Below are 23691 nucleotides of genomic sequence, written 5' to 3'. Positions count from 1 at the left end.
GTGGGGCAAACCGGTTTTACGGGGTACGAAGCCGAGAGTTCCTTGAGCTCAGGGAGAGGCGCTGAGGAAACTTGGCATAGCCCTGGCTCTCTGCTAGGGAGTGGGGCAATGTACTTACCTGGGCCCTACTCCCGTCTACCACATTCACGGTTTCGCGGTGAAGGGGGGGGGGGGGTTGACTCGTGGTTCGGATCCAAATGGTCGAAACACAGGGACGGTAGAAGCGTCTTTCGAGTACTTTGGAGAAAAGAACAATCTTCTAATTTCAAAGATTCTTTTATTTATTACGCCGAAGAATTTGTAGGATAATTAATCTCACTCGAGTCTTCTGTCAATATTGTCGCTGTTATGGCTAGAAGAGAATTGTTTTCAACAACACTGGAATACAGGCTGCAATAACATACGTACCACGTCCCTATCTGGCTCTCGCCGCATACACTGACGCGAATAGAAAGGGAAACAAAGTGGGCTCGGTGCTTAACGCGTTAAGGGGCAGGACTTGGTCGAAGCAAGTACAGCCCTGGCACATCGTAGGACCCGGGTCGAGAGACCTGGGCCCGTTTCAACTACGGCATTCGCGTCCCGAGTGTTTCAGGGGGGGGTTCTCGTATGTCGGTTTTGTCGGAGTACCGGATGATCGAGCGCGTATCCTCGTTTCTTCAGGCATTTCCGTAGCTTCGCGTTATTCAGTGAAAGTGAGCACGTTCGAGAGTCTGTGCTGTTTTTCGTGGTCAGGATGGAAGCGACGCTTCGATACGACCAACGACGTCCCGTGTTTTTCTCAACGATTTTTCTTCGTCGTCGAACGGTGCTCTAACCCAGACCTAACCGACCAAGCCTTCGTTCTACCTTCGCCAGGTGGCGCAAACAATGCTTACCATGAGAAAGAGTCGTTTTATTTAAACATTATCGCGTGTTTCGCCTCTGCCTAGTCGTGGATTCCCAGTCAGTGTTTTCCATCGAACATTACTCAACTTGTCTTTCGACGGCTGAAATCTATCGAGAGTGTAAACAAAATAAGATAAGATTGTAGAGGAAATTGCACGGGCTTTGAAGCTCGTATGATTGCGAGGAAAGTAAATAATCTCCCGTGGGGCGTTGTTGCGGATGATGGTCAGCTAGTTGCGAGAAATCCAACGTACATTGCAGTTCCGGTGGGGTCGGAGTTCTAACGGAAAAACGTGGGAACCCGTGGCCGTGGCTCCTCTCTGTCGCCTCGTTAACTGACACACGCTCAACTAGCCTCAGGATAATCCTATTAAACGTCTACTCGACGAATAAACCGTTTCTTTTTTCTACCGCGGATATACATCCAGCTCGTCTGCAACATAAATTTGCTCGAAAAAAAGTGTCCTGCAAATGTTTACGAGTGTATAATCGGATAACACCGGAATAAGTTCGCTTCGATTCCATCGTATTACCACGCGATCGTTCCAGCAAACAAGTGACTTTTCAACGAGAATTACACGACAAGAAGTCGGACGTCGTTTTCCTGATCCGATATTTTCCCATTAATTGATACGCTCGGTCGAAAGGCCTCGTGCATATTCGATACGTCCCCAGGAAACGGAATTGCGTTTCATTGACTTGCAAATGCGTTGAAAAGGTTTTTCGTGACGTTCGAAGCTCCCTGAGAACCGTTCACTTTACCCGTAATTCGCCGATGGTGCTCGATTCGCGGATAACTCTGGATGAAATCCACGCAGCTCCTTCGATGGAAGACCCAAAGACCCCGCTGTAATTAAGAAGAATACATGCGTTGGACGGATGTTGGCCAGGCGATTCCAGAATCTTTCCACGTAGATTCTCTAGACTCGCGGAGCAAAGGGACAGCGTCAAGAGTCTGTGCTACGAGTAGAGGACGTTGTTGCCTTTAAAGTAAATCCATGGAGGGATTCGTCATCGATTAAAAATAAGACGCGCGAGCAAGGGAACGTTCGATGCAACAGTATTTGAACGCAAATGTCCTATTTTTGATTCATCGATCGAAATACAAAGATGGTTCGGTGATGATCCGCGATAAGATTCGTCATCGATTGAAAATAAAGAGACAGATGGAGGCTAGAAAGCAAAAGCCAGTATCGTGGAAAAAAGCGAGTAACACGCGAGCAGCTCTTCGCTATCGCGCGTAACTTGGGCCACTAGTTGTTCAAGACAGAGACGACAAACGCAAAACTGAGATAGAATCGGATCCCACTCTAGGTAGTCCATGACGTCAACCTCTGGGGCAAGTCGAACGACCAGTTTGAACTGCTTGCTAGCGACAAGAAAGTTAAAAGAAAAAGAAGAAGAAGAAGAAGAAGAGTCAGCAGTGGATTCTTTACCCGTTCGTCGATCCGTTCCAATACGCGCGCTCACTTTTACCGGTCGGTTTCCGTGAACGTGGCGCCACCATCTCTATTCATTATTCAAACGTGCGTTTGCGGTACGACAAGCTCGATTAAATATTGCGATTCATTGATCGATTACGTCGTTAATTAACTCCGTGCTCGGTGCGATTAGCTCATATGTTTGTAGAGTCAACGAACTGCTCCGAAATAATCAAGGAATTATTTCTTTCTCAAAGGATCGAATGGAATTCGCGCACCAAAGACTTGAATACGTCGGATTTCATTTAGGAAAATAGAATTCGAAACGACAAACTGAAGAATAGGACGTAGAAAAGAGGAGCGTATGCGGATGGATCACGCGAGTCGCGCACCTGGTACCAGTGATAAATAGAGGTGCACAAAGCGTGAGTAATCCGCGAAGCGTGCGGAGGCTCGCGATGGAACTCGCTTGTTCGGTGACGGCACCTTGGTCGATCGGGAAGCCCTCACAGTTATCCACGTTCTCAGTGCTGCACCTCGACTCGAACGGTGCGGAATCTCTGTGAATAAAGAGAATACCATTCCTGGTTCAGCAACGATTTACACATTCGCCTTTCAAATGTACTCGACGTTAGCGATCGTTGTAACCCGTGAAAGTGTTACGTTACCCTCAAGTGTCTCGGTAGTTGCATCGTGAGTGGGATTAGAAAATCTGTGCTGGTACGGAAAAGTGTTTGGAGCAAAGTTAGCAGAAAAAGGTGCTCGAAAAAGAGCAGAAGCAAAGCGTCGATGGACGTTCTTCGATGATATCGTCGGCGTGCATCGTATACCGAGGGAAACAACGAACGACGCACAGGCCGTTGTGTTTGGATACTTGACGCGGCGGCTATTGCGCGCCGTGAAAACATCGGCTTCTAGAGAGAAATGGGAAACCACCCGTCCGCCCACCAACCGCTCGAAAGAGCTACCAGCCATGCTGGAAATGGTCTTCGCCTCTCGGTACGTTGCGATCTTGTTTTACGTCAACGATAACTCTAGCAGATGCCCACGTGTGACACCGCCGCGGCACGCCTCTTGATGCAATATCGTTAAGGACCGTTGCACAGGAGCGTTCGCGTTGCCGGTTTCCTACCGATCAGGGAACTTGACCCATGTAGATTTCACTAAGCTTTCGTACAACGATAGACCTCGAAATGCCCAAGATAACGATATACGTATACGTATGTGAGTTTCGCAAGATATTCGAGCCATTTGTAGGGGCCAGATTCGTTGAGACTTAAATTCTGTTATCATCGTTAAATTATCGAGGAAAAGTTTCGATAAAAGTAGATTTTCTGGTTGTTTTACGTGGCCAGTGGCCACAGATTAATTCGATTACTGTTTGTCGTGAGCGGATCGGTATTTTTATGGTCCGAATCAAGCTGGTCCTACAGAGGTCGCAACGAAGCTCGCATACTTTCCACTTTATTCTCCATGTTTGAATCTCTCAATTTTTCGTTCGATTGCTACTCGCTCGTATTCGCGCCGCTTTTTTTCTCACGATAACAAACACAAATTGGTAAATTATGCTTCAACATGTTTATCTAGCATCCTGTACTGTATGTGCATTATCATGTAACTGGTGTCTGTTCTGTCGCAACGGTAGAATGTTTGGACTTTTAAAAATATCGTGCTACACAAAGACCGCTCGAAGGTTAACAGTTCGACGGTTAACAGTTGTAATCGGTGTCTGACGTTTTGTTTCTGATCCCTATTTGCATTCCTACTGTCCACGAATCGATACATACGAATATCTTTATTTTACTTTCAATTTTTTGCTGGTATATCTATCGTTTTGTACTTGTTCGCCTATCGCGACTCCATCTTGATAAAGCAATAAAAGTCAGAAATGAAATTGAAATATAATAAACGTCGCAAATTGTTGCTTTTATTCGTTATCTATTCTTGAAATGAAATTTGATCGAATAGTTCCGCGAATACCAGCGAGCAGTCGCCCCGTTCGTTGTAATTAGGACAGCTTCAAGAATTCTTACAAATGCTTTCGATGAATCCTCGACGTTACATCGACGAGTTTGCAGTGATTCAGAAACAGATTGTGCATAATTAACCGACAGATCTTTGTTTCGAAGGTGAAATCTGACGGATGACGCCGTCGACTGTGAAACTATCGTCGGCTGTACATATAGATATATATGTACATAGAGAAAAAGAACGTAAAGTTGAAACTTTCGACGATTACGGTTTCAGCAATTACCCGCGTTAGCGCTCGTGTTACGTATCATGCAGATACATAGTATCGTTAACAAGCACTCTTTCATTTAACGATCTTCGTCCAAGGCTAAGTAATTTGTGTTACTAGTTATCATTTGCATAATACATATTACGATTAGTTACGTTATACATATAATGAATTCGTTAGGAGAGTACACCAGCTCGAATACCGAAAGGAATCTAATTAATTTGGAATTTTTAAATACGTTGCTCGGTACAAGAATTAAGGGATGCCGAAGGCACCACCCATAGTGCACTTGACACAACTTTCTTACCTTCGTTTCAGATCGAAGACTTATTCGATTACAAAGCAATTTACTTGTTCCGTAACAGTAATGCCACTAGCTGTTGTTTCACGTCGTTACGTCTTACCTTTAACAGAGTTAAATTTTAATCGAATTAGAACCTTTTATAATACTTGTGTTTCAAATAGTTTTCCAAAAGGAGTTTTAGGCGTTTGTTTTTTGAATCGAATGCAAATGATATAGAATACACATATTATGCACACGTTATAGAAAGATTAAACGAACGGTTGAATTGACGGATTCTGGTCCCGTTACAAGGACCCGAAGTTGGGGGTTAAATTGGTAGCCACGACCTCTTTCGTTAAAACGCGTCCGTATGGCTTCCGGTTGCCTCCGAGTACCCGACATTTGGTCTCTCGAGCCGCGTCTCGAGAGCGCAGTTGCTTTCTCTCGATCGCTGCATCGCTTTCCATCGCGACAACCGGTGATACGCGCGTAATCATTCAGGAAGTGCAACTGAAATGTTGCCAGAAGTGGTAACAAGCCAGAAGTGCTCCAAGTAACACCGTGACTTCAACAACGGTTGATACCAACCGAGAACTCCGGGTACAAACCGTGTCCTTTCAATAAGATACTTCTTAAAAGTATAAAAAATACGATACTTGGTAAAAGAAATAACGAAAAATTGATTGTTAGCTAGGCGTTATCAGGGAAGAAGTTAGTCAAATTGCAGATACGGTTGGCGTTTTGTGATTACGTTTGAATCGTGCGATACGCGACACGCATAAACCATTGGAATCATTGGACGTGCGTGTACAGTACATACAACATGTACGTTTACAGCCACGCATACTCCTTAAAAAAGCAACGAGGGGGATCGAACTCCAAGGATAACTGGTGCTACGCGTCGATGTCCGTCCGCTTGATAGCGACCGAGAGAAAGAGATCCGGATTTCTATAGGGTGTCTCGGAATTATCAACGCGAATTAACTCTCTCCCTCTCTGTTTCACTCACTCTTTATATTCGTCGCTCTCACAAAATGACTCGAGACGCAGTGCACCGAATGAAACTAACAAGGGGAGGTCAGGAACCGGCCGAGCGCATTTTGAACGGGATGGTAATCGTAGGGGCAGATCGGTATAAACAAACTATGCGTGCTATGGACGCGACAACCCTTTCCTAAAAAAAACTTGTACTTACACCGCGGTAGATGCACCCGAGAATAAAAGAGATGAATCGTGCGAAAAAACGAGAGTACTTTTCGTACTACAGCCTTTTAAAGTCATACGTTAAGATCGCCGCTTTAGGGTGGCTCGAGAAAGGGAACAAACTCGACATCGTTGTCGCATTGATTTTTGAAGACGTTTAAATACTTGACCATTATTCGCGTTCGCTTCTTCATATCTGTACGCGACGCGAATTGCAATGCTCCGCGATATTGGAAAACCTATCGAGAACTTGGCGATGAAAATCATTAGCGATAAAACCCGAAGCTTTTTGCATTTACTCTTTATTCTACTTGAATAAAATTTCGTCCATTTCTACATAATTCTCATCGTGTATCCATCGTGTGTAAACCATGGTATACATTCCACCGGCACCGAGACGAAGTTCGGAATCGCATATGCAACGAGGCGTTTACGTTATTGTCCTGTGAATAACATCGCGCATTGTATGGCGTACCTACTTCTACCTACGTTGCAACGTACAACACCTGTCTCGGTGAAAGGATCGAGTACTCGTTGGCAGATATTTGCCGCTGCCATTTCAGGCAATGTCGAATATACTTCTGTCTTCCGCCCTGACGCTACAAAATTATTTGTCACGCTATTCAGACAGTTAGAGACGTATTTTTGAAATAACGAATGTTCTGCATCGAATATCACCAATGTCTTGTATAGCGAGAACAAGGTAACCTTCGCTATCTTGTCTGAACCACAACCGAGAAAGTAATTGTGCTAATTACACTATTGAATGTATCCTTTAAGCAGAGAGAAACAATAGCCGATTATAAGAAAACTCGGTTAGCCCACGTTGCTGTAATTAGTGTAATTAACGGTGCATTGTGGGAAATCTTGGTTACTGGAAAGCCTGAGAAATAGAAGGCTATTTAAAATATTTTCGATATAAAAAGTCGATTCGAATGTTGTTGACCAAATGTACCACCGTCTATGCTGTCCTGTCTAGAGTATCGTTACGAAAAGCATTAATAGAATCCAGTGTCTCGAGCTGCGGCCGACGAACCTGTAGTAGGGTTGCACGAATGTATGCCAGCTTTCACTAGGTACAGTTTTTCTAGGTCACGATACATCGTTAGAGGCCTGAAGATCCATGTCTTCGATTGGCACGTAGCCCCCAAAGTAAGAAATGCCAGGAGAGCTCTGGCAAAGCATCATTCAGATTCTTTTAGGACGCCTCGTTTTTACTACGCCTTCCACTCGTATGCCAGGAACACTTTATCAATCATTCGAATAGCCAGGGTTTCTTTTGGCTTCGAAGTAATGCGCTTTCAGTGATATGTTGAAGACTAAATGCGCCATTGTTTCAAGGAAGAGCAGGTTCGTGTAATGGATCGTTTTAGCGTGTCTCGAATGCGTTCCAACATGCGTGGCATTTTATCCAACATCGAATACTTATTGTAATCAATGGGCTCGACCTTGAGGCGTGAAAGGAAATATGGCGATGGAGAATGCATCTGTGATCTGTGTTTATTGTGCGTGCATGCAGACAGCTCGTGCATGTCAAAACGTAGGCAGGTCGATCTAGCCCCTGCAATTTCCTGCTGTTAGCGAACCAAAGAGTTCACACGGCATTCCTCGAGCCGAAAGATCGATATTAAAAGCACCCTTAGAAAGCAAACGAGTCCTTGACTACCTACTGTCTTATCATCAATGTTTCCGATCAGTAATTAAAGACTGGACTTGCGTAATGTCGCAAAGTTGAATACTTGTCGTGGATATTTCTGTAATTTTTTTATTTGTTAGTTATTTCTCGTAAAATGTGAATTTCTGGATGGTTGTCAAGTTACTCATCGTCCGACTCACAGCCAAAGTTTCAGCAAAAGAAAGTTGTAGTCTTGTCAGAGGTATCGAACAGAGCGTGCCGCACAAGCCAACTCAATGATTCACTTCAGTCCTTCGTATTATACACGGCTTCGTTCTCAATCTGCTTACTCATCGTCATTTGAGGTTTTTCGAATTTTTTCCTTATTCTTCAGTCCCCTCTTAATAGATACGCATCTTAGCCACGCGAAAAAATATTCAAAGGACGCGTTATTGTTGGATACATTAGTCTGTATAAACCGAGACCTTTAGTTCAAGTTAGAGTTCGCTGAGAATTGAATAGCGGCGTTGTGACTAAGTACTTGGATCGGGTCGAGCAGTAACCGAGTCTAATTGAATTGAATTGAACTTACTTTACGTTCTCGTCCCAAAAACTGGTGTTTTTCGTAGACATTTTCTATCATAAAGTAATCATGAAATATCAGTTGCACGATACTCGTGGCAGGAAGACTCTGTAATTCCGTGCCGTATGGCACTTATCGATACTTTTGGAGCGATTATCTCTTTCGGAGTAGAGATATACGCACGTGACAATCCACTTCACCGTTTTCCTCTAACGCATTGCTAAGCCTATTACCGCGCTAACCAAACAGCTGAGTAATCCGATTGCGTCGAGAGTGCTTACTTTCGCACGTTTTAACCATTAGCGGGTCCTTGTGTGATCGCAATCGCTTAAAGAAATAAAGAAAATAAAAATGAAACGTCCTTGTTCCGGTACGGTCCTGTTGTTATCATAGCGCCGTATCATTTCTCTAGTGCAGCCAGTAGTAGATACACAGTTGCGCAGCCTTATTGTTGTTCCATGAACGAGTACCCATTCTCGCAAAAGTGGATCGTTGCGCGTACGTGACAATATTTGCTTGGATTTCCAATGAGTTTCTGGGAATCGCGCGTGTTATTCGATCAAATATCGCCGAATAGTCTAGATGGTATTTATACGATGGTAGTCGTTGATTTTATTTACGAATGTACCATAGTTTTCCATTTCTTTAAGATTCTTACACCCGAAAGCCTCGGCTAGTATCAGCGATGATAATCCTTTAATATTCGAAACCGTTTCCCACAATTTTAATCCATCGCGAAAGGGTCAACGAATGAATGTTTTCGGAGGACGCGAACGGTCCAAAATCACGTCGCTATTTATTCCATTCAACGAGGTGGATAAAGTGGTACGATGAAAAGCCTGGATGAAAAAGAATGCTCCCTCGAGAGCGGCCCTTCCCACTAGACAGACGCCGCCGTACACAAGCTTGAGAGTAAGATATGTACAGTACAGCCGCTACCGCAGGAGGGAAACGCTCGCATCAGATGATCTCGTTGATATTCCTTATCTGGCGTGCAAGGATCGTATAAGCCTAGGTTAGCACGTTTCCGTATATTAAAAGCGAGATAATGTCATACTCTTATCTTCGCTTCGAATAATTTAATGAAGTCGTATAGGTGAATATGTTAGCTTAAAGTATCAACTATTCGAATTCGCTGGCACGCTACACATTAAAAACAAAACTTTTATTTCCTTGGCGAAACGCGGATTCGCTGCTTCATCGCTAAAAGCACAGATTAAATTGCATCCGTAAACCATTTATGAATCAAAATGCTTTTATCGGTAAGTGATTGGGATGAAAATTGAAACGAAGGTGATTCGAGTAAATAAGTGAATATACATACATATTTGCTATGCACAAAATAATTAATTGCGATTAATTTACCGATGCGGTGGAATTTGTTCACCTTCTCGGAAATACACGATGATTCTGAACGGTACGTAACCGTAACACTGATTTTGGATTCGATCATGGATACTCTTTAAAATTTGAAGCAGCCCGTAAAATGCATCACGTGTGCGGGATTCACCAGGAGAATTGGTAGCTTTAGGTGGTCCGACTCGGCGCTTAGCTCAAGTCTGTAGCTACCCTTAGGGGTACCGATTTAGAGGGGTAGATGCACGAGTCCGTACTAGGGGAGAACTCGCAGAGGGTTCCGATATAAAAGATTCTTTGGGAACCGAGGCCAAGATTCGATCACAGGTCTTTGTAAGACCTCGACTCGCGACCGTTGCCATGCACTGCTTGCTTTTTCCTAACTATTTTCTCAACATCTCCCGACACACGACGATCAATTTAAATCAAAGATGGGTAACTTTTGTTCGAACGAATGCAATGTATTTTTAACGTTAATTCGGTCGATCAGCTAAATTTATGGTGCCCAAGGGATAACGAATCGTGCTTTTTTTCTTGGTATTTTTGCAGAAGCGTGAGAGGTCACCGGGAAAAAGAATGGACCGACTTCGGCGGAGTTTTCGGGATAGCTTTCGACGCCGGAAAGATCCTCACGTACCAGAATCGAGTAAACCCCATCAATGGCAAGCAGACGAGACAGCTGTCCGTTCAGCTACGTGCGCCTTCCATGTTAAGGTACAATCTTGGACGTTTCTTTCCACTCTCGAGTCTCGACATAGAAACACAATACAAGATCGATTACTACCCGGGCAAACCAGAGAGTTTCGTTCGAGGAAGAACAAAATTACGATTATCGTCGCTTCTCAACAGTTTCCACTCTGTACACAAAGTAGACTATATGTATAATCATTAGTATATCTAAACTGTGTACGAAATGGTGAACTTGTAAAGAAAATATTCGACATATCGGCTTATTGTTTCCAGTTTCTTTTTTGCGTTGATAAAAGAGTTGTTTTATCGATAAAACGATTTCTATAGACTGTGTAAATGTTTCGAGTAGCCTGCGAAGCATTGGAACGACAACTAAACTCGAGGAAAATAAGATGCCTGTGCCGCTAATAATTTAATCAACGATTGTACAAACATTTTTGGCTGTATATTCGACTAATTGAGAATCGGGTAATAGGTAATCAACGTCCGATGATAATTGGACGTTCGACTAATTGACATCAAGATAATCCTGCCTAGATAATTGACGTTCAATTATTGTACCATTCGTTCTTTCGTACTAATTAGGTATTTTTTTCTCAATTCGAACAAATTTAAATTTAACATTTATATTTTCGAATATCTTCGCACCTTTCTCTTCTTATAGTCAAGATTGCCATGCGACCCGATTCAAACTGTTTAATTAAGAAATTTTATTGGTGTAGTTGAAGACACACTGGAAATTAAGCTTCTACGACATATATTTATCAAGCTTCACACTATTGATCGTCTAACTCAATCAATCTGACCTGTGCAGTACCTGGGATGTGTTGAGGTGTTCGAGTCGAGGGGCATGCAAGTATGCGAAGAAGCCCTGAAAGTACTTAGAGTAAGTGGCAAATAACATTTCACGCATTCGATACGATGATTCACGACAAGTCGTATCGAAAAAATTAATCTTTTATTTTCGCGATGAATCGATAGAATTCGAGACGGCGGCCGGTTCGCGCAGTGTTGCACGTATCCGGGGATGGTTTGCGGGTCGTCGAAGACGAGACGAAAGGGCTGATCGTCGACCAAACGATAGAAAAAGTTTCGTTCTGTGCACCAGATCGGAATCACGAGAAAGGTTTTAGTTACATTTGTAGAGATGGAACGACCAGACGGTGGATGTGCCACGGATTTTTGGCGTTAAAAGAATCGGTAAATTTGAACTCGCAACCAACAGTCGTAAAGTGACCAAAACTAATCATTTTTTCGTTTAAACTCTCTTCAGGGTGAACGGTTGAGTCATGCGGTAGGCTGCGCTTTTGCTGCGTGTCTGGAAAGGAAACAGCGAAGGGACAAGGAATGCGGTGTCACGATGACATTTGATTCGAAAACCTCGACCTTTACGAGGAGCGGCAGTTTTAGGCAACCGAGCCTTACCGAACGATTGCAGGATGCGCGAGAACGAGCTGTTGGTCAGTTATTTCTCCTCTTCGACTCTATCACTTTTCTCGAATTAAACCCCTGATAGTGTCGTACTAAACTACAGTATTTCGTTTACTTGCAGACGTACCCCCGTTGAAGCAGGTGTACAATCCTTTTGCGATCGAGAGACCACACGCTACCCCGTCGATGCTAGAACGACAAGGTTCCTTCCGCGGTTTTACGCAACTGAATCAAGCATCTCCGTTCAAAAGACAGCTCAGCTTACGAGTCAACGATCTTCCTAGCAACCTTGAACGAACGCGTAGCCACAGTCTCGAGCCGACAGATTTGTCACGAATGCCGCCAACAATGTCTCACATCGTACCTTTGAAACCGCCAGGTAATTAGAATTTATCCTCGCGATAGAGAAGCGGATATGTTTGTTGATCTATACTTTTCGCCGCATGTCCCGCGCGTTAACCAATCGTGAAAAGTGATATACGTTAACAGTCTCAGGTCAGTTTGGACATCGAATAATGTACTTGTTCATTTTTACAACAGAATTCGAAGGATATGACGAAGGTCATTATTCCCTATTCTGTTAACTGTCCATATTGCCTGCCCCTACTTCAGTGTTCTTGGATTATGCTATAGTTTCACGTACACGTTCAAATGTCTATTCATGCATCGAGGAGGTAACGGGACTGAATTCAAATAAATGTATATACCATACGAACGTATAAAGTTGAAAGAATTTTTACCTTTTAGAAAATAGGTATAACGTTTCAGTCTTGCTACTTCCTTGTCGCAGTGTATACATTTACATATGGAGTTAACCCAATAAAAGGAGTAGAAGACACAGTAAGAGTGGGGATGATGTTCTTTACGATAGCGATGATGTAGTTAGTGGTTTCGTGTAGTTGTATTTCAATGTTCTCGTGTTAGAAGAAAAACATGGTTTCTTCCTGTTTTTGCGACGTATTGTTTCTACGCTTTACATTTTCCGTTCCTAAATTGTCCAATTGTATACTTCCGTTCGATATTTGTAACAGGTATTCACGTGCCGTGCAGCATGCATTTCGTAGTTTTTAGCAACAATTCAAAGCACCAAATTTAATTCATCGATAACCTTTGTTATCTGGAGTAATTAATATCGAGATTGTGCTTTTTCTTACAGTTAGCCCAATACCCGAGCTATCGCCAGGGGTTCAAGATAGCGTTTCGGCAATGTGTCAGCAGCTTTCGCAAGGTCTTTCTCTTCTTTCGAGCTGCGACGACTTCGGACCAATGCCCAGCCAGAGCAGCACAAGCTCTGTTGCTAAACAACTTTTTACAAGCACTATTGTGAATAACACTTCACCAGGTATAGTCATTTTGTAAGGTCGATTAACGGAAACGTCCGCGTAATCCTCGAGTCGGATTCATTTATAGCACGAACAAACGTGTACACTTTGTACGTTATCACTGGTGACTATATTTTGTTACAGTGACAAGCAGTAACTCGTTGGATGAGTTGAAGTTGCAGAATGGACCGAGTCTCAACAACAACAATAACAACAACAACAACAACAACAACAACGACAAGAACGACAAGAACGAAGATCTCAGTAATTTGAATCACATTGGACCCACTTGGAAAGAGTCACCGTCACCCGTTCTGGCTTCGAATCATAGACTTACGCCGATCCTAAATAAAACTACCAATCTTAGTCCTATCCTTCCAAGAACAAGTGCGACTACTCCAATCGTGATGAGTACCCCGGCATCTACCACCACCGTTGGTGTATTTGGTACACCACCTTCGGCCAGTCCTGCTTTTAGCACAGCATCCACGTCCTCCTTGGGAAACGCGTCCACGCCAGCTGTAAATAGGTCACCGATTCCTACGAACTCTACGGTGACTCCGAAAACAACCTCGCCAACCACCAGTGTAGCCTCCTCTTCTCCAGCTTTATCTGCTAGTATCGCTACCGATGCTAGCCAAGTCAGTCAAACCTCGGTAGCAAATGCGATTTCCAACGCATCGGTGAGTCTTTTCAAATTTTACGAAAGCACGTGTCAACGGGCACGTGTCACAGCGTTGATAAGAAATTTCACGTTTCTCCACGATTGCTTTCAGGTACAACCAGTTGCGACGACAGCATCATTGCCGAAACCAGAGCAATGGCTGGGAAGTATAACCGGAGCGGTACCGTCATCAGTGCAATCTCCTTTACAGGGTCAGACCAGTCCTCGACGAGCGCCACCGCTTCACGCGAGAGCCCTCTCGCTTGGATCGGCTGCGATGGGACAAGCTACCAGGACTGGTCCATCCGATCCCTTCGATGCCGAGTGGGCCGAGATCGCAGCGAGAAATCTGCGTCAGGCCAGCACGACGAATCCTTTCATAATGCCAAACGCGACGCAAGCGTTTCAGGTGCAATTGTAGCGCCAAGAGTTTATCAACAGCGTTGTCAAGTTCTTCCGTTCTAGTACATAATGACGATCAAGTGTTAGTTCGCATTTCGACCATTCGCATGCTCGGAACTACGGTACATCCTTGTTAAGATTCCGGTCTGGTCGATTGCCCGAGCCAGCACCTCGAAATGCGAGAAGGAGCGAAGAACGGAAGATGCGTCGATCTCGAAGAGATATCTAGTAGCGATGACGATAGAGAAAGAATTCGCACAAAAACACGTACCCGCAACATTCTTTAGACGAGTAGATTACGCACACAGCCTATCGATGACCTCAAATTAAATGTATACGCGAAGCGAATAGAAATACAACAAGAAAGGGACCACCGCGATGGTCACCGTTTAAGATGGGTACGACGAAGCTCGTCGATCGGTCGAAGATAACGTTTCAAATATTGTCGCACACTCGCTTGCGGGCCAAATTAGACGTCGCTGGTATCGATAACATATTTAAATGTCTATCGCGAGATAAACTTATAAACGAGGTGTACAATAATCTCGAGTAGTTTAGGCTCAAAACGATTCCCGTCTTTCTGCATGAAGAAACAAAATTTGCACGCACTCCAAGATTTTTGCTGCACCACAAATGTTTCGACGAAAATGACAAAATGACGAAAAAAAAAAAAAAGAAATGAAAAATAAGATGTAAGTAGTTTAGTCCCGGCTACGTGGCAAGAAATATTTTCGTTTACAGCGATAACAGTCGAGAAACAGTGTAAACGAAAAAATCGACCCGAGTACCAGGAATTGAAGAGTTCCGTTCACGACAAAGGAGAGATAGCTACGCGAACCAGATAGATGGCTAAAGAAAGTGAAATCGACGAGCACACGTAAATGGTTGAACTACTTGAAAGACCGTGACAGACATACGATATATGGCCAGTACTTAATGCGAGGGCGGATTCGAACGGGTATTTTGAATGTTTTATTATTAATTTATTAATTCAATATACAAGCGGAGGAAGCGTTGGCGAGCTTGAATAGTACAGAATCTATCGTTTCCAAGCCGACGTAATGTACACAAATCTACACACAACTAGTTACTTAAGTAATAATTAGATGTTGAAGTTTTTAGAATCAGTACGTTCCATGCTATCGTTGTCTAATATCGTGCGTGCGAACGAATCGTATTTATCGTAACGAGGACTAGGCAGACGGATTAGCGCTCGCTGAACGATTTGGTCCGCACAACTATGACACAAACGGTGCTTCCCCTAAGGACAAAACGATATTCACGACAAGAAACGAGAAAAACGATATACAGCGTCAACTTCTGACATAAACTATATACGTTACTGATTGTTATAGTGTATATCGCTCGTTAAATGAATTTCTAAAAGTGAGAGGGACGCGAGTAGATTTTATCCCGATTCAAAGAAATTAGCGCTTTCAAAGTACTTAATATAAAGAACCGGGATATGGAGATAACCTAATTGTCCAAATTCTTCGACTTACGTCACTCTCATTCTCAGAGGCTTGGACGGATACAGAGGTCACAGTAGAGACTCGAGAACGCTTCCCGCGTCCTATGCATTGGCTTGTTGCAAACAATCGTCCCATTTTTATGCATTCCGAATTCCTAGGCATTGTCTCGATGGGATGCAGTGCTCTTTCCGTTAGCTATTTCGGGCAGCTTTTGGTCGATTGCTCGCTTTAATTCGCTTAGTTGTGAATAATCTTTCTTTGGACGGTCCGATGTTGAAAATTACTTGGGGACTACTATAATAGGGCATGCCATACGGTAAGGGGGAGAGAATAGGTTATTTCGAAAGAGTAGGAAGAAAGTCGGTGATATCAATGAAATAGAACGATTTCGTCGATGATGGGGAAAAGGGGGTACGTGTTCGATCGTTATTTTGACGACTCGTGTGCGCACGCGCTGTACATAAATTAGTTATTTAAATTGATAATGCAAGGAACGGAGAACGAAAGAGAGGGAGAAAGTGAACGTGCGTGTATGTGTGTGTGTGTGTGTGTGTGTGCAGAAGTTGTTAAAAGGCGTTCTTCGTTACCGAGGTTTTATTAAGTTGTAACGATAAGTTATCTTGTAAATATTCTAGTTCGATAGCGTTTATCAGCACAAAACGTTGCTTCCACGTTCGGTGATAGCTACTTATGAGGAGGATGATCCTTCGTCAGCCAGAGACGGAAACACGCGAACGACGCTCGTTACACGGAAGTCACCGATATCGTTCTCGATCGGTGAGGTTGCGCTCGATCGTTCGAGTCGCCTTCTCTCCGTCCCGTAAATCAAAAGCAACCGAATAAATGAATAATGAAACGGAACGTTGTGGAAGTAGCACAAGCGTAATCATCGGGTACTCGCCGCAGGAAATTGTAAAAATCAAAACTTTTGTTGGTTTTGTTGGTTCAGTTGGGATATACTTAAAATATTAGTATAAACGCTGCTCGTTTTCATTTTTCATTGGTGATGAACGCGATAATCGACGTCGTGGACTTCGCGAGTCTTTATTCCTGTCAACGAATTCCGCTCTTCGAGTTCCCTCGGATAATAGATAGGGCTAGGGTGGGGAGGGGGGCGTCAGGGAACCGATAATGCGTATACAATGCAGTACAGTGATTCGTTACATAACATTATCGCCTAAGTACTTATTGTTTTTTTCTCTTCTCTCTTTGTTTTCCTTTTTCTTTTTTACAACTTGTTTTTGTATCGATACATGATAATTATTTGTTCAGGTTTATTTGACTAGGATTGAAATCGTAAACAGGGCATCTTGGCTGGTTTCTAGTCCTGTATAGTTTTCTTTTATATGTTCCTTTTTTGGAATCCGAGTAATGAAAAGTAACTCGCTTTGTTTCGAAACTAAAACTTTTGGTAAACAGGACAGTCGTCAGTCAAGACGCATTCCAGTGTTTCGTTCAACCGAAGGAGACTAGTGCATTTACGATTGGTTTAACTCTTAAGTACACACAGGGAGATTGGAATAACAGGCAAATAGGTGCACCGCGTGCCAAATTGAAATGTTCAAACCGCGCTCACCGCGAAGTTATTTAACAGTACCATCGTGCACGCTTCCGTGGTTGTGTTGTACATAGTGACGCCGATCGATTCCTGGATCAATGTACGACTGCGTGTTGTTACGTGAAAGTATCCTTGTTCGTTTTACAATGTATCTGCCTCTGTATAGATACGATTTATTATAATATCTGTTGTGATTACCAAATTGTTTCTCTTATTGTTTCTATCTTCACCTACATATTTATGATGGTTCTGTATGTTTTTATTTATAAAAGAATAATTCTGAACTTGTCGATTCGAGTCCGATTCGAATAACTATTTGATTACAACCCGTATCGGTTTATTTTACAGCACTAACGAGGAACATCAACGAAGCGTACAATTTTTTTCTTTATCATTATAAAGTGTACTATATACATATATTTGAGAATGGGCTAAATTCAAGTTGATCCGAATAACCTTCGGTTTTTCGGTATCCTTTACTTTTTTTTCGATCCCATAGGATTTCTTCAATAATTAAAAAAATTATCAGTGTTAGTATCCTCTATTTTATTCTATTACAAAAGAGAAATTTAAATTGCACTGCGTGAGAGAAAAAGCAAAGAACGAATTGTATCGAAAAATGACAACTGTGGAAGATGCATTGGTTAGGTATCCACCCAGCGTATCATCTCGATGTTCTTCGAGATCCACCATAGGTCCAGGATGCCCAAGGTGTCCAAATGTTCAACCACCTGCCACTGGCACGTCTGCAGTTTGTTTTCAGCTTACGTATACTTGCGATAGGTATGCGTACAGTTAAAGTCGTCAAACAATATTGATATTAAAAATAATAAATTTCTCCAGGAAGAATATCGATATTATTATTTTCTTAACAGTGCCACATATTCACCTTGTTATTATCCACGTCCGGTATATTGCCAGCCTCCCGCGAAACCGCCAGTGAAAACAGTTAATTGTTGTCTGAAATGGTTCGATTGCTATGGAAAACCTGTTCCTGAATATTTCCGTTAAATTATGTTCTCGTTATTTTGTATTTCTCATGTGATTATAAATAGTAAGCATACCACGAAAAAACACGAATGCATACTAATCACGACACGTATACACATTTTACGTACATGTTCCTACTACATAGATGTGAATTTAAAGAACAGAAGAAACATGTAATCGATTACGAACGAATGTAAAAGAACGCACATTCATTGCGTGAATTCCGTCAAAATTTTCTGCGTAATACAGTCATTATATTTTCAAGTCGTTATGGATTATTCCATTATAATTTTATTATAATAAAATAATGTACTGTCGTCAGGAGATAAAAAGAACCAGCACACTACCACCACTGTGTTGTCATGGTCCTAAACCATTGCCATACGTTTGGCCTAAATATGGCTGTCCCCCTATACAAGAATGCCCACCTCTAATTTGCTGTTATCCTACTAATTCGTGCCCACCTTTGGTATGTGATTCAACTGGTTCACTGGTCACCAATACAAGTTGTTCAAATCGAATATCTTATGAATTATTTGGATTATGCATTTATTGACTTTGAGTAAAAGTAATAATTGGATCCGTAGATATGCAGACCACGACCAGAACCACCATCTCGACCACCTACTCTATGTATTGCTGGTCCTTGTCCAGCACTCGCTGGACCATTCCCTCCGTATTGTCCAACATCTCATTGTCAGAAAATAATATCACCAGCTTCCTGCGTGCGATATTGTATTCGTTCTACGTGTGGAGAATCCACCTATGCTCCTTGCTACTCTTCTAATTTACCAAAATGTCCTCGTACAGATTGCTGCTGACTTTCACACGTATACAATTGTATTATTGTATTTCATTGCATTACCCTGTACTATGACCATTCAGCTAAGCTCCTTGTGGATCGTTTATCATATCGCGAACATATTAGACAATTTCAAAGAATTATAACACTACGATATAGTAGTTATCGATAAAGTTTCGATCATTGTTGCTGATTAAAAAGTAGATATCGGTAGTGTCATCCTACAAAAACAATGGGAATCATTTTCGCTACAAACTTGGACGTTTTCCCACCGATGCCCGATGACGCCACTGTTACTAAAATCCGCTCACTGAGCGGCTTAGTGAGAGGTGATGTTATGGCATTTAGAAGTGTTGCCATAGTTACCGCGTCGATTTAAGAGAATTGTAATGTCAATACCTTGCGCTGGTAATACAAAAGTAACTTAAAATTTCAATATCAACACTGTTAATAAATATATCTCTTCATTATTGTTACACAGAAGAATTATTTCCAAAGTAACCATAGATCATATAATAAAAGTTATTAAAATGGATTTGACTGAAACGGCTGCATTGGATATTCTTGATCCAGATGACAAATTAATGAAGAAATTTCAAGAAACGTTTCATACACATTTAACAGATGTTAATAACAGACTTTCGGAAGAAATATATAAACTTGTAAGACACTTGTTATACACATAAAAATTCACATTTTTTTTGTTCTAGTTTCTTATTTGATGTGAAATTGTTATTGTACTTTGTTAACTTATATTTAGTATATTGTGATTAATAATGCACTAGGAACATATACTTTTGATTACATATTTTTAGGAAACATCGATAAAACAATCGGAAGAGGAATTAGAATTCAAAGGTGTACATTTATACCAAACTCAACAAGAAATTGACCATCAACATACAATAATACTACAATATATAGAAGCATTGTCACAACTCACATTGTTAAGAGAAAAAAGATGTCAGAGTATAGAAGATGCTAAAAATGCCTTGAAAGAACATAGTTGTAAATTAAAGGAAGAAAAACACAAAAAAGAAGAGCTTTCTCAAAAGTTAAACAATTTGCTGGCTCTCTATAGTTATTTGTCTAAATGGGAAAAAGATTTAAATGATTATTTAAAAAAGTCAAAACAGATATCATCGCAAGATACCAATAAAAGGAAGACGTTAATCAATAAGAAACAGCAACGAGATTTTATTTTGTATCAATTAAAGGAAGAAGTGTGGAGAATCGAAGCAGACATAGCACATTTGGATGAGCAATTACAGATTAAAGACAGAGAAAAGGAAGATACTAATAGAATGATAATCGATGTAAATACAGATTTAGAAACCCTACACGCAGAACACAAAGGCTTACATATCACATGGAAATCTCTTGTGGCTAATATTTGTAAACGGAATAATTTTCATGACCAATTACAGTCTCAACAAGAGTAAGAATTTTATAAAATTAAATTAAATTCAAAAGTATTGTCATCACTGTTTTTTTTAAATAAATCTTTGATAGTGATCAAATTTATCAATACGTTCTTTTCGAAAAAAGATATATATATTTATTTCAGCTTTTCAGCCAAGAAATGGACTTTGTTACAAATCTTCTAACCATTTTCTCATTATCACACATTCTTCCACACTGTTACTTTACATACTAATTCTACTATCTACCAATAATACTTGATCTACCGGTACTTTATTCAAACTTACTACAAAAGCTTAACATCAAACTATCCTAGGTCCTGTACACTATTCCAACTTCTAACCAATAACTTTATTTTTGATCTTCAGCTATACATATATTCCTATTTAGATACTTACCCCTTCTTTCCTTTCGCTCTTTCTCTATCTTTCTTAACCACTCGGCTACCCTCTCATCCAGCCACCCCTCTACGTTTCCTCTCTTGATTCCCCTCTTTCCAACTTGTTATATTTTTTATTTGTACCCCTCTGCTAACTCTATCGTCTCTTTCCGTCCAAAAACTTCTGCACCATATAGCATAATTCCCAATACTAGACTGTCAAACATTAGTAGCCAAAGTCTACTCTGAACTTACGTTCCCCTATTCCCCATACTGTTCTCTGCTCTCTGCTCTCTGCTCTCTGCTCTCTGTGCCACCATTACTATATGTATTGTCAGCATATGCCAACGACCAAACCTTTATTATACAAAATGCGTAACATGACTTTATATTTAATGTAGCATGTATTTCTTAGAGAAGTTAATAAATTATACGATGCACTATTATTGGAAATACGTAAAGTCAAGAGAGAAACAGAAAAGGAGATGGAAAAGAATGAACATTTGACATCTTTATCGTTTCGTATAGACAATGATGTTCGAATCGTATCGAAAAAAATATCAATGTATAATGAAAAAATTGCAGACATTGAATTGCAATTAATAAAATTAGCAAAAGTTGATGAGCAAACACAGTGTGATTACAATATTATTTTTGCTGTATGTCCAATATGATATATTTCTTAGATACATAAGGCATTACTTAATATTACACAATGGTATATTTCTAGAAATATCAGAATTGCTCGTACACGGAGCAGCAAGCAAATAAGAAGTTTGAAATTATTCTTGAAAAAAAGAATAACGTAGAAGACACAATATTTAAAAAGTTAGACGAGAAAGTTGTATGTGACAAAACAGCACAATATATAAATGAATTATTATTAAATACAAAAACTGCTGTGTTACAACATGAAATCACAGTCGCGCGTTTAGAAAATTTGTGCGGTAATAATCGTTTGAAATTAGAGAAACTGAAAAATCTCACAGCGAATCAGAAAGTAGAATTAGAGGAACTTTTGCAAAAAAATGAAGAAAAAGTAAAACAATTAGATGAATTGGAGAGAGACATACAAAAGTATGAAACTATAATTGAAAGGAAGCAAAGAAAATTTCTAGGGATAAATAAACTTATAAAACAGGTTGTAAAATTAATGCATATCTTAACCAATTTAAAATAAAATTATTTATAAACAAATAATTTCTAGATTGCACCAAACATTGGTAGCGAAGATTTTGGTCTGCAGGATTTAAAAATTATAAGTTTAACAAAAAATATTCAAGAATTTGTACAGAATATTCAAAAATTACAACAATTCTGGATGCGTCAACAAGGTTTTATGGTTTCGTTAAGTTATCAGAGAGAATCGCAATTACGGGAGTTAAATCTTCTCGACAAAGAAATTATGATAATGGGGCAAAAAAATTTTAAATTAGAATACATGTTAGAAATGCTTACAAAAGAAGAAGCAAATATAAATAAGATGATAGTTTCTCTCACGCAAAAAGTTTTGCATATCAATTCAGATTTAGTGATACAAAAAGATCTGAAAGAGGATTTGGAAGACAAAAACTGTATAATAAAAAATGAATGCATTTTATCTTTCCAAGAACTCGAATTAGAACTTATAAAATTACAGAGTGATTTAAAAAATTCATCCAATGAAAAAATGACATTAAAGGAAGAATTAAAATCTACACAACAAGAGAATTCATCATGGGAGAAAAAGGTGTAACATCATATTTACTTGATACTTAATATATTTCTTAAAATTCGTTTTCACGTTTAATGTTTTTATAATAATTATGTAATTAAGGTACAGTTACTACACGAGACAATAAAAGAAATTAAAGACGAACGCAGCGCCGGTGCTATACCGTCAATGAAAAATGAAATACATAAGATGGAAATGAGACTTTCACATTTAAGAAGAATTCAAGAAAAGTTAATTCATGATATGGAACTCTGTATTGGAAGAAGAGATATTATAATAACCAAAGCAATTGGTAGACTTAACAAAAATCCGAAAGAACGCCATAACGAAAAGGTTACGATGCATAAACGTTTGATTGGCCAACAATCAAAAATCAAGCAATTCTCAAAAGTAAATACGATTTTTATGGAATTAATTATTTAAAAACTCATTAAGTTTATATCTTTGTTTAAATTAATAGATAATAAAACAAACTGGCGATGCAGTGGAACAATTGAAAAGTGAAATAAACGGCACAATGAATAAATTTAGCAATTCTCGCCAAGTATTACGAAATTTAAAAGAACACATTTCAAACATAGAAGACGAAATTAATCAAATTGAAATGTTAAAATATCATGTACGTCTTTCATCGGAAAATACTGTGTATAAAACTCGACAAAAATTTAATTTCTGTCCATTAATTTTCAGAAACTGCATAGCTTAATACTTAAGCAAAGAAAAGTAAAACAATTGTATAATATAAAGACTGGTAATTATAAAATGATTTACAGAAATGGAAGCATAATAGAGGAAAATATGAAGATAGAACACACTTACCAGCAATATTTAAAACATATAATAGAAAAAACTAATCACGATTTCCCAATGTTAAAATTTAGTTTACGGAAAATACTGTTAACCCTGCAAATTCTTTAAGAAACTAGTAGATATGCAAGATAAGATAAATTTTCGTGATAATGTACGAATTTTTTATATCATTGTATCACGTACTTCACATTGGATTAATAAATTTCTTAGTAGTTCAAGGTTTTATTTTATCGAACAGATAAGATAGTTTTCTTCTTATTTGTATGCCCTATTTCGCTTACGTTTAATATTTATGCCCATATAAATTTTTCGAATTGAAAGGTTATTATCATTCAAGTGTAACAAAAATATAGCATTAGATTGTAAATTATAATTAAAAAAATACTACAGTTAACATCAATAATACATACACGTTACATGTGTAGTCAGTAATTGTAATTGGCATTA

General features: G+C 40.1%; 3 protein-coding genes across 10 annotated transcripts in view; all 3 read left to right on the top strand.

Moving 5' to 3' along the window:
* LOC128872308 (protein numb) overlaps positions 1 to 17430 on the top strand; it is a 42932-nt gene extending 25502 nt beyond the window's left edge. For 3 of the 6 annotated variants that reach the window (XM_054114911.1, XM_054114893.1, XM_054114904.1), the window contains 9 exons: positions 10138 to 10302; positions 11093 to 11164; positions 11260 to 11478; positions 11552 to 11738; positions 11831 to 12088; positions 12250 to 12270; positions 12866 to 13051; positions 13176 to 13714; positions 13808 to 17430. In XM_054114911.1, the coding sequence (XP_053970886.1) occupies positions 10165 to 10302; positions 11093 to 11164; positions 11260 to 11478; positions 11552 to 11738; positions 11831 to 12088; positions 12250 to 12270; positions 12866 to 13051; positions 13176 to 13714; positions 13808 to 14116 (1929 nt within the window). In that variant the 5' untranslated portion in view covers positions 10138 to 10164 and the 3' untranslated portion in view covers positions 14117 to 17430. Of the gene's footprint in view, positions 1 to 3015; positions 3309 to 10137; positions 10303 to 11000; positions 11165 to 11259; positions 11479 to 11551; positions 11739 to 11830; positions 12089 to 12249; positions 12271 to 12865; positions 13052 to 13175; positions 13715 to 13807 lie in introns of those variants that run through there. The other 3 variants (XM_054114874.1, XM_054114883.1, XM_054114921.1) reach the window with 3 other exon arrangements.
* Positions 17431 to 17585: 155 nt separating this feature from the next.
* On the top strand, positions 17586 to 18938 carry LOC128884547 (DBF4-type zinc finger-containing protein 2 homolog). The gene is made up of 2 exons (XM_054137992.1): positions 17586 to 18667; positions 18705 to 18938. Exons 1-2 carry the CDS (start codon positions 18425 to 18427, stop codon positions 18936 to 18938), a joined length of 477 nt encoding a protein of 158 aa, XP_053993967.1. The 5' UTR covers positions 17586 to 18424.
* A 243-nt stretch (positions 18939 to 19181) lies between these two features.
* Positions 19182 to 23365, top strand: LOC128872253 (coiled-coil domain-containing protein 40). 3 transcript variants are annotated; one of them, XM_054114746.1, is made up of 9 exons: positions 19182 to 19305; positions 19401 to 19581; positions 19735 to 20357; positions 21136 to 21379; positions 21451 to 21861; positions 21928 to 22449; positions 22537 to 22824; positions 22895 to 23053; positions 23125 to 23365. In XM_054114746.1, the coding sequence occupies exons 2-9, from the start codon at positions 19450 to 19452 to the stop codon at positions 23350 to 23352; spliced, it is 2607 nt and encodes an 868-aa protein (XP_053970721.1). In that variant the 5' UTR covers positions 19182 to 19305; positions 19401 to 19449; the 3' UTR covers positions 23353 to 23365. The 3 variants fall into 3 exon arrangements, with proteins under 3 accessions (XP_053970721.1, XP_053970712.1, XP_053970730.1); XM_054114737.1 differs by having other exon boundaries at positions 19241 to 19327; XM_054114755.1 differs by lacking the exon at positions 19182 to 19305 and having other exon boundaries at positions 19448 to 19581; positions 22543 to 22824.
* The last annotated feature ends 326 nt before the right edge of the window (positions 23366 to 23691 follow it).

Source organism: Hylaeus volcanicus, chromosome 1 (genome assembly GCF_026283585.1).
Source record: "Hylaeus volcanicus isolate JK05 chromosome 1, UHH_iyHylVolc1.0_haploid, whole genome shotgun sequence".
Lineage (NCBI taxonomy): Eukaryota > Metazoa > Arthropoda > Insecta > Hymenoptera > Colletidae > Hylaeus > Hylaeus volcanicus.
Note: the sequence above shows the minus strand (reverse complement) of the source record. Positions and strands in the feature narration are given on the sequence as shown.

What these genes read in the sequence shown, in the direction of transcription:
- LOC128884547 (XM_054137992.1), top strand. Translation starts at nt 18,425, where the DNA reads ATGTACTGTCGTCAGGAGATAAAAAGAACCAGCACACTACCACCACTG. An exon ending in AATTATTTGGATTATGCATT is followed by an intron (nt 18,668 to 18,704) that starts TATTGACTTTGA and finishes TTGGATCCGTAG; the next exon opens with ATATGCAGACCACGACCAGA.
- LOC128872253 (XM_054114746.1), top strand. Translation starts at nt 19,450, where the DNA reads ATGGATTTGACTGAAACGGCTGCATTGGATATTCTTGATCCAGATGAC. An exon ending in ATTCATCATGGGAGAAAAAG is followed by an intron (nt 22,450 to 22,536) that starts GTGTAACATCAT and finishes TATGTAATTAAG; the next exon opens with GTACAGTTACTACACGAGAC. An exon ending in AAATCAAGCAATTCTCAAAA is followed by an intron (nt 22,825 to 22,894) that starts GTAAATACGATT and finishes TTAAATTAATAG; the next exon opens with ATAATAAAACAAACTGGCGA.